Here is a 13,913-nt window from a genome sequence, read left to right as displayed (position 1 = left end):
TTTATTGTGTTTCTGTGTGTATGTCTGCGTCTGAGTCTCTGTGTGTGCCTGTGTCTACCTTTGTGCGTCTGTGTGTGTGTGTTGTGTCTTTGTGTCTGCCTGTGTATCTGTGTGTGCCTGTGTGTATCTTTGTACGTCTGTGTGTCTGTGTTGTGTCTTTGTGTCTGCCTGTGTCTCTGTGTGTGCCTGTGTGTATCTTTGTGCGTCTGTGTGTGTCTGTGTTGTGTCTTTGTGTCTGCCTGTGTATCTGTGTGTATGTCTGCATCTGTGTCTCTGTGTGTGTCTGTGTGTGTCTGTGTTGTGTCTTTGTGTGTCTGTGTGTATCTGTGTTGTGTCTTTGTGTATCTTTGTGTGTCTGTGTTGTGTCTTTGTGTGTCTGTGTGTGTCTGTGTTGTGTCTTTGTGTGTCTGTGTGTGTCTGTGTTGTGTCTTTGTGCGTCTGTGTGTCTGTGTTGTGTCTTTGTGTGTCTGTGTTGTGTCTTTGTGTGTCTGTGTTGTGTCTTTGTGTGTCTGTGTGTGTCTGTGTTGTGTCTTTGTGTGTCTGTGTGTCTGTGTTGTGGCTTTGTGCGTCTGTGTGTCTGTGTTGTGGCTTTGTGTCCGCCTGTGTATCTGTGTGTGCTCCTTGTTCCCTGAGTTGTTTGCAGCATCTAAAAAGAGGATACATTTTCTCTATGTCAGAACACTCCGTGCATTAGCCACTGGCCACATGTGTCTAGAAAGTGTCACATGCCATGATGATGCCAACAGACAATACATGTCCCCAAGAAGGAGGCAGGCACAAAAAAGTTATGGTTTCCGGAGCAGGAGGGGGCCTTCTAGAGAGGCCCACTTGCCCACACTCCCCCTCCACCCTGATGTCTGTCCCCCAGTCCCCCTGGCTCTTCTCAAGGGAGGGGGGAAGATAGAGCGGCAGGTTGTGGTGGGAAGTGCCAGACTGGTGAACCGGGTTCAAGGCCTACACGTCCTTTCACGTGCTGGGTCACCCTAGACGGACTCAGTTCCCTGGGGGCCTCAGTTTCCTCATGAGCAATAAAATGAAGGTCGATCAGAAAAGCCAGGAGCTGATGCTCTGTTATCTGTGTCCCGGGGGAAACGGGGGGGGGGAGCTGGAGAATGGAGGTTGCTAAGGAGCAAATGTGGAGAAGAGGGCTCCAGAGTCAGGAGGCACTGCTTTAAGCTGATTTCTTTGCTACAGGACTTCTCAGAGCCTTTAAGATGTTTACTTGTGGCAGGAGTGTGTGGGGTTCTCAGTCTCTGTTGGCCACAGAACCTCTGTTCCTTCACGGAGCATCTCATGGGGCTTCTGTTCAGCTAACGGTGTGTGGGAAACACGGAACCACCGGCCTTGCCAGGGTGGGGCCCTGCCAGCCTCGCGTCCCCTCTCCGCCCTGACGGTCCCCTTTGTCTCCGCATCCCAGGGGAGGAACTGGTGCTCTTCCTGCGCCTGCGATCCCAGCTCCGCCTCAGTGCAGACTTGGAAGCCTTGGATCTGCAGGGATTCCTGCCAGACCAGGAGTTGGCCCGGGCGTCCGTGCTGTCCACCGACAGCGGCATCGAGCGGGACCTTCCTTGGGTGGCCGACGAGCCGCCCACACCCGGCAGCCCCGAGGTGGAGCGAGCCGTGCTGCGGCGCAAAGGGGGCATCAAGAAGCGGGTGTGGCCCCCGGACATCCTGATGCCCGGCAGCTGGGATGGGCCCCCGGGGCTGCACCGGAGGATTGGCAGGCCCAGCGGGGACGGGGAGCTGCTGCCTGGGGTCTCCCGGCTGCACACGGCACGCGTACTGGTGCTGGGGGACGACCGGATGCTGGGGCGCCTGGCCCGGGCCTACCACAGCCTCAGGTAGGGCCCCGAGGGGCACAGGTGGGCCCAGCCTGTGCTGGTGAAGGATGGAAGGGTGGGGGGGGGCTCAGGAGACCGAGGCCAGGGTGGGAGGGCAGAGGATGGTGCACAGTGCTCCCCCTGCCCTCGCACCCAGCTTCCTGCTTTACTGCACCCATTCTACAGATGAGAAAACAGAGGTTCAGAGAGAGTAGGTCAATTGCCCAGAGTCAAGAGATAATAAATAACAGAGCCAGGATGTGGAACCAAGTCTGTCTGAAGCCAAAACACCTGCCCTCATGCCTGTGCTCTGCTCCCCCTTGCCAGGAAACGAGAGACCCAGAAGTTCTGCCTCACCCCCAGACTCAGCCTGCAGCTCTACTACATCCCTGTGCTGGCACCTGAGGTGGCTGGATGGGGGGGGGGGCGGGGGACATGGGGGAAGAGATGGAAGGTGTCAGGAGCAGGAACTGGGGTCATTCTTCCTTAGGATGTGGTGCTGGGAGAGACCTGGAGGCCTTCTGTCCCAGAAGCCACAGATGTGGGCCCTGGGGGCTGCATGTGGCCAGAGAGAGATGCTCTCTCACTGGGAGCATCGTTTTGCTTTTCTAATGGAATTAATGGCAAGCTTCTCAAACGGGGCTCACACACACACACACACACACACACACACACACACACTCACCCACATACACACCACCCTTCCTGGGGGGCCAGGAATGAAGCCGCACTGGCAATTTTTCATTTCTGTTGCCCACTCTGCTTCTGATTGGAGAGCATTAAATTCAAGGCAATACTTGTCTCTCCCCTTTTAAGGCTGATGATCATTTTTCAGTGTCCCTGGCAGGCGTCCTCAGGGAAGGGGATTCCAGCTTCATCTCAGGTGTAAAACAAGTCTTCACATGGTGCAGAAATCGACGCCCCAAGAGGTTGAGTGATTTGGCCACATTCCCAAAGCTAGTTTGCCTGGGACTGGTACCTGGGGACCCTCCGGGTAGGAAGAGAGTGCCAGAGAGGGCCTGACAGGTCTGCCCTGTCCCCTTGTCCCTTTGTCCCCAGAAGCCCACAGCATCCAGGAGTTCAGAGCTCGGAGAGTTGGCTGCGTTCCTGGGCCGCGCAGACCCGTGGTACGAGAGTGTCGTCAACACCCTGTGCCCCGCCATCCGCAAGCTGGCAGAGATGGTAGGGCAGCGAGGGTAGGAGGGCAGGAGGGAGGGGGTAGGGGGTGTTTTCTTGACCCTTGACCTCAGGAGTCAGCCCAGGGAGCCCCATGAGGGGTGAGGCAGGAAGGGCTACAGAAGAGGAGCCCTAACCAGCTAGTGGCTGGAATTCACTTGGAGCGCATACCAGGCACCTACGGGAACGCTATGGAGAAGATAAAGTAAAACATTCTTAAGTGTGTAGGCCGATTATATGCCTTCTCTTGTGAGTTTCTTGTGCTATTTTCTCTCCAACTGCAACAGTTCATGCTTCCTGAGCACTGCCACATGCCAGGCACTGTTCTAAGCACTTATATGCAGCAGCCCTACCAACCAGGTACTCTTGTCTGTCTACAGGCGCTATTGCCACTGCATCCCCATTTTACAGACCAAGCAGCTGAGGCACAAAGAGATTAGGTCACTTGCCCAAAGTAACAGAAGGATTCCCGCTTGGAATCAGACAGCTTGATTCCAGAGCATGTTCTCTTGACCACAAGCCATAGTGCCAATCCCCTACCCCAGGCAGCAGTGGGGGGCAAGGAGAGCTCATCTTTTACTGATTTGAAAGGCCTTCCCTTTCTGCTGTCATATGTGCTGCAGACATTTCCCCCCACTTTTTTACTCACCTATCAATTTTGTCAGAGTGTTTTCTTTGACTTACAGAATTTCAATATTTTTACCCTTTATGGTTTTTGCCTTTGGAGCCATGCTTTGAAAGGCCTTCTCCACTCCAAGATTAAGTAAATATTTACTGATAATTTCTCTAACAATCTTATGGTCTCAATTTTTACATTTAAATAACCTCTCTGCCGTTAATTTTAGTATGTAATTTTATTTTTTCCAAGTGTTTAGCCAGTTGTCCTAAAGCTATTTATTGCATAAACCATCTTGCCCCATGGATTTGAAATGCCACTTTTATCATTTACTAAATTGTCACACATGCTTGAGTTGATTTCTGGATACCTATTCTTTCTGATTCATCTATTCATTTTTGTATAAATTAGCACTTTTTAATGTTAATATCTGGCACGGTACATCTACCCCATTACTCATTCAAAACTTTCCAGACTTAGATGTTTCTTTATCTTTCCAGATAAATTTTAGAATCCCTTTGTCAAGTTTTATTTTTAATTCCCTTGGGATCTCGATTGAAATTTGGAGAATTAACATCTTCAGCACATTATGTTACACTCTCTGGGGGTGAGGTATAACTCTTCACTTATTAAAGTCTTCTTGTATCTCCCTCAGGAGAGTTGTACAGTTTTCATCATATAGATTTTACCCATTTCCTGCTAAATTTATTCCTTATGTTTGATAGTTTTTTCTTATAGTTGTGGATTTTTCTCCCATTATATTTGGGTAGTAGTTACTGCTAGTATAAAAGGAAGTTATTGATTTTTACATAATTACTTTCTAACTGGCCACATTTTGCTTCATTGCCTGATTGATTAGGGCATCTTCTTATATTCTAATAAAGATATTGGAGGTAGGCATCTTTTCTGAATTATTACTTATCTGAAAATGTCTTTGCCTATATATGAAAGACTGTTTAGCTGGGTATTAAAATACCTTTTCCTCGAAACCTGGAAGATACAGGAGAAACATCTGATGCAGGGTCTCATTTATACTCTTTTGTTGGTAGCTTTTTTCCCTGCCAAGACACATGTAGGATTTTTATTTTCCCCTGCTCTCTTTCCCCTTATAATTAACAATTTATGTGGCCCTTACACTTACTCCAAAAGCAGTTCCACATGAAGAAATAGTGTGAACAATGGCAGCACTATTAGAATAAGTTCATAGTTCCTCAGTGTGAGCTTTTTGAAAGGAACAAGATTTCAATAGACCAGATGTGAAAGTTAGAAGAGATATTATAAGATTGGATATGGGTGAAATACTCTGAGCTTCTTTCCAACTCTGATACTATCAGACATTATATAGACATTCTGTTTACCTGAAAAACCCATTATGCTTTATAATCATATGGGGTTGGGGAAGGCCTGTAGGACATGGCGCTAGTCATTTCCCAATAGCATGTAAATATTAGCTCATGTGTTAATATATTCAGATGCCACAAGAACTCAAAGAGACATCAGATCATCTGGTTCCAGCTCTCATGCCCAAGGTTACCTGGCTAGTGAGTAGCTAATGCAAACTAGAACCCACTCCAGTCCCTCTCATCATTACTTACATTCTCAAGCATCTTGTCTACCCCAAGCACCCAGCACAGCGCCTTATACACAGAACTGCCCAATATGTCTGTGTGTGATTGAAATGAATCAGAGTCCCTGAGATGGGGATTTAGACAGGCATCTTTTGATTAGGAGCAGAAATTGGGTGGTGGGAAAGGCTTGGACTGTTGAAGGACCAGCTGGGTTAGTGTATCACAGAGGGCACATGGGGGCTTTGGAGTTTCTCTGTTAAGAAAGTGGTGGGAATTCCCTGGTAGTCCAGTGGTTAGGACTCGGCACTTTCAGTGCCGGAGCTCAGGTTCAATCCCTGGTCGGGGAACTAAGATCCTGCAAGCCATGCAGCATGGCCAAAAAAAAAAAAAAAAAAAAAGGAAGAAAGTGGCAGCTCCGACAGTAGGAAGAAGGAAGCTGGCTGAAGACAGTACCTCTCCCTCACTCACAGCCTCTCTCCCTGGACACATCCCAGACCGTAGACCCCTTCATCCTGGATGCCATCACGTACTATGTTCGCATGGGCACCCAACCCATCTATTTCCAGATCTACGCAGTCAAGGTAAGCTTCCCACCTGGGGCTCCAAGGAGACCATGGCAGCCTGCTGGACCCCAGGACCCCACAACCTAAATACCCTGGCTCCAGGGAAACAGGGGGCCAGGATGCAAGTCATAAACTCATCCAGACATTCTTGGTTGTTAACTTTCTCTTCTTACTCTCTGGATGAGTCAGATAATTATTAACTCCTAAGGCCTCAAGTTCAAGCAGAAGCAGGTCTTCTTCATGTGGAAGGTTCTCTCCCTTACCTCACATCCTCCCCTTCATCCTTGCCAACCCTCACGCCCTACAGCAAAACTGCCCTCACCTCTGCTCCTCTCAGCCCGATTGGGTGCTTCCCTGGGTGCCCCTGTGATGCCCTGGGCACCCCTCTGACACCTCACTGCCACTTTGTCATGTACCTGCAGATGCCTGTCCCTCCCCACCAAGACTCTGAGTCCCCTGAGATAAGAGACTGTCCTTTGTTTATCTTTGAATCTCCTGCTATTAACACCATAAAGTGTGTGTGTGTGTGAGTGTGTGTGTGTGTGTGTGTGTGTGTGTAAACCAAAGAGCGGGTCAGTGTGGGACTGGCTGGGTGCAGTGGGTGTAAAGTTAGAGCCAATGTGAGGTGGTAAGAAGTTCATGGCTTTGCCTCCTGGTCCCTCCACCTGCTCACTGTGTGATCGCGGGTACCTCTACCTCTCTAACATTCATTTTCCCCATCTTTAAAATGGGAATAGGGACTTCCCTGGTGGTCCAGTGGTTAAGACTCCGCGCTCCCAATGCAGGGGGCCCAGGTTCGATCCCTGATCAGGGGACTAGATCCCACACACATGCCGCAACTAAGAGTTCGCAGGCCGCAACTAAGAGTCGCAGGCCGCAACTAAAGATCCCGCGTGCCACAACTAAGACCCAGCGCAGCCTAAATAAAGACAGAAAGAAATATTAAAAAAAAAAAAAGAAAGAAAGAAAAGGTGGGGCCGTCTCAATTGGCACAAGCCTTTCTCCTTTCTGGAAGGCATGTGCAATGTAGGAGGTGGGGCAACCATTTAAAATAGGAATAGTAATCTTCACCACAGGGTTTCTGTGAGAATTCAAATGAGTAGAAAAATAAATTAAAAGATAGGGGAAGATAAGGGCAAGGAAGTCGGCACAGGGAAGATTTGAGGGCACTTGGATTAAAACCCCGCATCCCGGGCTGCGGGGGTTAGGGGGGAGCTGCCTCTGCTGGGGGCGGCCTCCTCCAACCTCCCTCCTCCCCGCCTCCCTCCAGATCTTCTTCAGTGACCTGAGCCAAGACCCTGCAGAGGACATCTTCCTCACCGAGCTCAAAGTCAAGATCCAAGACTCCAAGTTCCCCAGAGGTGAGCATCTGTCTCCCCTTTCCCAAAGCTTACCCTGACTCAGCTCCTCAAGCCCCGCTTCCAGAAAGTCCTCCCACCCCCCCCCAATGGTTCCCCCCAAGCCCCGTCCCACCTGTGCTGAACACCGGGGTGCTTTGCCCCCTCCCAGACTGAAGGGCAGCCTGGCCCCCCCGAGGAGCTGCCTTTCCATCCCGGGACAGATGCAGCTTCAGCTCCACCTCAGTGAGGTGGGGAACCAGGGCGGGAGGGACGGGGACCTCCTGCCTTCGTTCAGCCTCTTCTCGCTCCCTGCAGATAGTCTTTCACCCAGGAGGAGGGGCGTGGCCGAGGGCCCAGGCGCTGAGCTCTCCATCTGCTACCAGAAGGTCAGTGTGTGTGGCGTGGTCAGCAGGTGGCCCGGAGGCACAGCTGGAGGGAAGCAGATGTCAGGGGCGTCAGGGGGAGCAGATAGAGCCAGAGGAAACTTCTGCCCTTTTCTCGTGGCTGCCCCCGGAGTTTCCCAGCCTCCAGGGAGTTTTGCAGGGGTGGGCGGGTTACAGTTGGCCTTCCACACAGCCAAGGAGGCGATCTGACCTAAGGAACAAGGCGCTGTCCCCTTGCTCAAAAATACCCTCCTCGCTAGCTGACCCGATGTATGGGGGCGTAGTCCTTGGTCTGGAAGGCTGAAGGGCTCCCTGGGCTGAGTGTTCTGAGCCTGCGTCGTCTGGCTCCTCACTGGACATTAGTGACACGGCCAAGACTCAGGGCAGGGGCGGGAAGCGGGGGATGGGGGGAGGGGACAGAAGCGGGGCTGGTGATGTGGCGTTGTGAACCTTGTCCTGAGGACCCCCTTCTGTCCCTGCATCCCCCTCCCCAGGCCCTGCTCAGCCACCGCACCCGAGAGGTCACCGTCTCCCTGCGGGCCGCTGGGCTGGTCCTGAAGGCCCTTCCAGCCAGTGACACTGAAGGTGGGGAGCTGGGCACGCAGAGCAGAGGGAGGGAAGGGCACGCACGGGAAAGCTGGGGCGGCGAGGAGAGAGGGCGGAGAGAGAGGAGACGGGGTGAGCCAGGGGAAGGAGGCCTCCCTCCCTGTCCCTGGGATCACGGGACGTGGTCGAACTCCTACCCGTGCTGGGCCCGGAGCTGGGCGCCAGGCTGCCCGGGTGAGGACCCGCCTGGCCTTCAGGTTGGTCACCATCGAGCAGCACTGGGTGATGCTTCTGCTGCCGCCGGATGAGCCTGAGCTGGAAGGTGGAGGGACCACGCGGAGGGGTGTACCTGGCCTCGTGTACATGAAGGAGACGTGTGACTTTGGCAACAGCTCTAAGAGGCGGTCACAGAGCAGTGGGTCAGGAGCACAGATTCTAGAACCAGATGGGCAGGCTTCGAAGCCCAGCTTTGCCACGTTTCCATCTGTGTGACCTCGGGTTACTTGTGACCCCTCTACCTGTTTGTTCATTTCTAAAATAGAGACAAGATACTAACATATGTGCATGTAGTAAACTGTAGCGTCAGCCCTTATTGTTAAACTTTGATTTCTTCTGTTTCCTTTACAAAACTCCCACCCCACCCACCCTGGCTCTAACTCCTGAATCTCCTCCAAATTTTCCATCACACAGTCCTCTCCGAACTGTTCTTGGATCTCTAAGAACCCTCCTTCGTCGGCAGGGAGGGGTCAAGCCGGGCAGCAGTCACACAGTAATGATTTTTGACACATTATACACTGTGAGGAAAGTCAAGGAAATGCTCCCAACGTGTTGGGACAGATGCCCTCCATCTGTCTTACACACCATCCTGGGCTACGTGTTCCTGCCATTCTGAGCATGCCCAGTAGCTTCAGAAGAACTTCTTCCCATTGGAGACGGGTACAGGAGGAGGTGAAAGAAAGGATTTAGGTTGGTGATGGCTGCTATGCCTCAGGATATAGAAATGTGGATTCTCCAGGGGAGGGAGACGGATGATCTGGAGGGAACTGAGGCTTGGTGAGGACCAAGGTGGAGTCAGGAAGTAGGGGCTGAGCAGGGTGTGGGGAGGGGTTAAAAGGGGGCGGGGCGGTAGTCAAGGTGGGTTCATGTCCTTCTTAGGAGGTGGAATCTCAAGCTCCCCTACTTCCCTAGAGGCCCATTCACAGCCCCTCACCCACCATCTCATTCTTTCCAGTTTCAGGGCCCACCCACTGCCCCCCAACTGCTGCTCCCGATATAGACCACACATGCCTGAATATTAGCGTGACAGAGGTTGTCAAGAGTTCCAACTTGGCAGGAAGGTCCTTCTCTGTAAGTACTGGGTAGAGTGAGAACTGGGGAGATTCAAGCAGGGTAGGTGGCGGGGAGCCCAGGGGGAGGGTTTCAGCGAAGGGGGAATGGACTCTTCTGAGCCTTTGCTGTTGAAGTGGGTCTTCCTGTTGGAAACAATCCGCTTTCCAGTCAGTCTGTTTGAAATACTGAGCACCAACTGGCATAAGTAAGGCGCTGGAAGAGTTAAGGCCCCGCCCTCCGCCTCCACCTGGACCATCTGAGGACCTAAGACGTACCCAGATAGTACAAAATGCACCCGAGTTCTGGCGTCCCCTGCACACAGCAGCCAGACTCCCAAACAGCAATGGCCCAGCCTTTGACCATATCAAACCAGCTCTTTCAACCTCATCACCCTACCGCCACCCTTTGCCCTTTGCCCTTTGCCTTAACCCTTACTGATACTCTCAGAGAGAGTCCCTTATTGATACAGACATAGGACCCGCCCATTTTCTCCCTATCTGATGGCCTCTCTGGACTTCACTGCCCTACTCGGCTGGGCTTGGAGCCCATGATCATACCTGAACCAGTTCTCAAGACAGCCTCGACTTCCCCACATCGCCTGCCAGGCAGACACTATCTTTAGGTCAAGCCGCCTACTCGGTCTGATGCCCAGGTGTCTGAGTGCTTCCGCGATATCCTGCATCCATGCAGGTCAGGGCCGCTGCGCCGTCGTGACCCTCCACCTCGTCCCGATGCTTGGCATCACTCAACCCTTTCCTCTGGACTCTTTTTTCCTAAGCCAATTCCTTAAATAGCTACTGCTCTCCACCTCAGTCCGTGGCCCACTTCTTTTCTTATTCCCTGGACTCTCAAAACCACGTCCATGGCTTTAGTCCAAGTTGTTAAGGGTGCCCAAACCTTTATCTCCTGCTCTGACATTCATCCCTGAGTGTCTGACTCCTGCATTCAACTAAGTTAGCATGACTGGGTGTCCCATGACACCCCAAACTCAAGATATTCAAAACCAGAGCCAGTGCTTTCTAGTAGTTAAGAGCTCTCTAGAGCCAGACTGCCTGGGCTCAGATCTGGGCTCTGTCATTTACCAGCTACGTGACTTTAGGCAAGTCACTCCAGCTCTCTGTGCCTCAGTCTCATTATCTGGAAAACAGGGACAATAATGGTACCTACCTATCCAGTTGTTGTGAGGATTAAATGATGGTGACGTGTCAAGCTTCTAGAAGAGTGCTTGGCCAAGTCAGAGCTATATATGTATTAGCGGCTGTTTTTATTTCATCCCCTCCTCCCCTGTGTCCTGTCTCTCATTCAGCGGGACCATCATTAACCAGTCACGTGTCCCAGAAACCTTGGAATCAGCTCAGATGCCTCCTCTTTCTCACCTCCCGTGTCCACTGGTTTTCTCTCTCAAACACTCTCACACCTCTCCCTTCTTCTCTATCCTCCTCCTTGTGGTCCAGTGAGGTTGACCATCTGTCCCAATTTGCCAGGGACTAAGGGGTTTCCTGGGACGAATTGGTCACCCTTGGGCCAGACCTTCATCCACCCCCTTCTCCTGGACAAACTCTACAGCCTCCCAGCCGGTCTCCCCAATATCATTCCAGCGCTTCTCCAAGCCACCCTCCATACCTCTGCCTGCGTGATCTTTCTAAAATAGAACTCGGACACATGACTCTGTGCTTAAAATCCCTCGACCATTTCCTACTCTCCAGGGCAGAAGGGCAGAGAAACTTCAGTGTTGCATAGCTTGGTTCCTCTTTCTCTCCATCTGCAACTCTGGTCACCCCTGCATGCACTTTACACGGGGGTATCTGTGATACTGAACCAAACCTGGGTCCTCTCGCCTGCACTCAGCAAAGCCAATACACTGACACTGGGTCGCGGCAAAGGAAAGTGCAGTGTTTATTGCAGAGTGCCAAGCAAGGAGTCCAGGGCAGCTGGTGCTCAAAACCACCAAAGTCCCCGATGGGTTTCAGCAAAGCACTTTTAAAGGCCAGGTGAGGGAAGGGTGTCCCAGTGTATGTGATCAGCTGGTGCACAGTTCTCTGATTGGCTGATGGCGAGGTAACAGGGTGGTGTCACAGGGGTTAACATTATCAATCCTTAGGCACCAGTAGGTCTGGGGGCTACCTTCTAATGATCATCAAGTAGTTAATTTCTTCCGTTTGGTGGTGGTTTTAGCATCTGTAAAACAACTCAGGAAATGTGCATCAGATACTGTTATCTAGGTACTTCAGAGAGGAGCTACAGCAGAGGATGTGGGGGAGGGGGTCTGTCCAGGGAAGGTCCCATAGTGTCCTGCTCGGTTACAGTTGGAAGTGTACTGGCAGACCTTCCTCTGTGCCTTTGTTCATGCGCTTTGCTTGGCCTGAAACCCCCTTCCTCCCTTTCTCTTCCCCATCTTCCTTTCATAACCCCTATTTCTCTTTCAAGATGAAACTCAGGTGTTATCTCCCCCAGGAGGCCCTTCCCTCCACCTCCTCCACCCCACTACCCATTTCCCACTCCCCGGAGAGCTAGGGACCCCACCTCTGTGCTCCCCCAGAGCCCTGGGGACACAGCCACTGAAGCATTTGCAAAACTGTCAATGACGTGATCTCGTGGCTCAGGCCCTATCTCCGTCTTTCCAGCACTCACTGTGGGAATGGCCCACAGCAGAAGCTGGCTAGACGTTCCCTGATCATCTGACCCAGCCTCCACCTATGCAGGATCTCACCTCTAACCAGAGTTCATTGTTCCTGGGGCAGCCTATGCACTGGAGGAGCGCTCTGACGGGCTGAGAGCTTTGTATTGAGCTGAGATCTTGCAACAGGACAGCTGTGTATTTGAGCTTCAGGTTCCAGGGTGGACCCATTTACCTTTATGTATTTCCTCTTTCAAAGTCAGTTCCTTACCACGGTTTCTATTTTTAATGACCTCTTTAAATAACCTGGTTGTGAGCTTTTTGAAAATCTAAACTTACCACCCTGGCGAGTTCCCTTTTACCTCTGCACTGTCTTGCAACCTACAAGGTAGTTGCTAGTATTACCGTATTTTTTTCTCAGTAGGGGAGAAACAAAAGCACAGAGTGATTAAGAATCATGTCCGAGGTCACACGGCTAATAAGTGGCAGAGCCAGGATGAGAAACCCGGTGGTCTGGGTGTAGAGTCTCCCGGGAGATTCTTACACACTCTGCCCATAGACTCCTGGCAGCCAAGCCCACCTTCCACCCCACAAAAGTCCAGCAGAAATGCCTGGACATGCTTGACCCCCCAGGTTGAGGCTCTGTTTGTCCCTCTGCTGTTTGACAGCAGGAAAGTGGATCAGCCCTGCCTACAATAGGGAGCTTATGAAAAATGCCCAGGCCGGGGCTGGACTCCAGACCACTTAGATCAGAATTTCTAATTTTATGTTTTGGAAAGGTGACTCCAGGGTTGAGAATACTTGAATGAGATGCAGTTTAAGGCTCTAGAAACTCCAGTGCTCTGTGGTGGTGAATCATGCAAAGCTGCTGTCCACATGTGCTATGGGCCAGTGACCGGAAAGGCCCTCAGTGCCCCACCTGGAGCCCAGGATGCTCTACATTCTCTGTCCGGGGGAGGGGTCTCTCGGGAGCAGCCCCCTCAGGTCACGGGTTGGAGGTCTGCCTCGGGGCTGCTTTCCTCTGCTACTGGTACTTTCTGGAGAAGCTGCGCAGGGCTGTGGGTGTGAAAGGTGGGAACACCTTGACCCGGGTTCCCCGTGCAGAGGATGTAACTAGCCCCATGGTACAAACTGGTACAGGCTTAGTCTGAGTCATGGGGATAGGTGGCTGTTTTCCAGACCCTCTGTCTCTGCCCCAGGGAAATAATTTTGTACGCAATCCAACACTGAGTACAGGGGTCAGGACTTATAAAAACCCTGAAGTATCCCCAAATTCCATACATAACATGCCTGTCAAATAGAAGGTGCTCAGGTCACTTCAGCACCTGGCAAGCTCTAGCTGTAACATCCCAGGTTGTGTTTGAAATTAAGGACAACAGGTGGGAAAAAGAACTGCGGAAATGATGGGAGAGCCAAGGACCAGGGCAGCCTAGAAGCATCTTATGCAGGCTCGTCACTACTCAGGGTCACTTGCAAGAAGAGAGGCGGGACCCTTGTGTACTGAACTGAAACACACACGACTCCAGGCTAGGAGGTGTTGGCTGGGCCATCTGTTACCAAGGTGATGCCCCCCAAGCTGTCTCTGTTGCAGACGGTGACAAACACCTTCCGGACGGCTAACATCCAGATCCAAAGCCAGGACCAGAGGCTGCTGACACTGTTGCTGGACAAGGACAGTTGCCGCATGTACAGGGACGTGGCCAGGTGAGGCTGGGCTCCGTGCCCCTGGGCAAAGCTTCCCAGCTGCCGGCCCCGCCCCTGCTCTTGCCTGAACGCCTTGTCGGGGTGGATCGTGGGCCAGGCAGGTATCCCTGATGGGTGTGGACTCAGGTGATGACTTAAATCCAGGAAGAAGAGCAAATGACGGCTGACCCTGGGCAGTAGCTGAGATTAAGTTTTCCCGAGATTCTACAAATGCTCAGCCTGCAGGCCTCCTGATCCAACCCCCCGTGCTG

At 52.0% G+C, this 13,913-nt stretch overlaps 1 protein-coding gene across 2 annotated transcripts in view; it reads left to right on the top strand.

Moving 5' to 3' along the window:
• The window catches only part of PIK3R6 (phosphoinositide-3-kinase regulatory subunit 6), a 28,833-nt gene that overhangs the window by 11,851 nt on the left and 3,069 nt on the right, over window positions 1-13,913 (top strand). For both annotated transcript variants that reach the window (XM_082372895.1, XM_082372894.1), the window contains 9 exons: window positions 1,418-1,841; window positions 2,148-2,226; window positions 2,880-3,002; window positions 5,651-5,761; window positions 7,014-7,104; window positions 7,399-7,469; window positions 7,961-8,051; window positions 9,244-9,359; window positions 13,550-13,662. In XM_082372895.1, the coding sequence (XP_082229021.1) occupies window positions 1,418-1,841; window positions 2,148-2,226; window positions 2,880-3,002; window positions 5,651-5,761; window positions 7,014-7,104; window positions 7,399-7,469; window positions 7,961-8,051; window positions 9,244-9,359; window positions 13,550-13,662 (1,219 nt within the window). The remainder of the gene's footprint in view (window positions 1-1,417; window positions 1,842-2,147; window positions 2,227-2,879; window positions 3,003-5,650; window positions 5,762-7,013; window positions 7,105-7,398; window positions 7,470-7,960; window positions 8,052-9,243; window positions 9,360-13,549; window positions 13,663-13,913) is intronic.

The sequence above is a fragment of the Balaenoptera borealis genome (assembly GCF_965194805.1).
Source record: "Balaenoptera borealis genome assembly, chromosome: 20".
Taxonomy (NCBI): Eukaryota; Metazoa; Chordata; class Mammalia; order Artiodactyla; family Balaenopteridae; genus Balaenoptera; species Balaenoptera borealis.
This window is presented reverse-complemented; position numbering and strand designations above follow the sequence as displayed.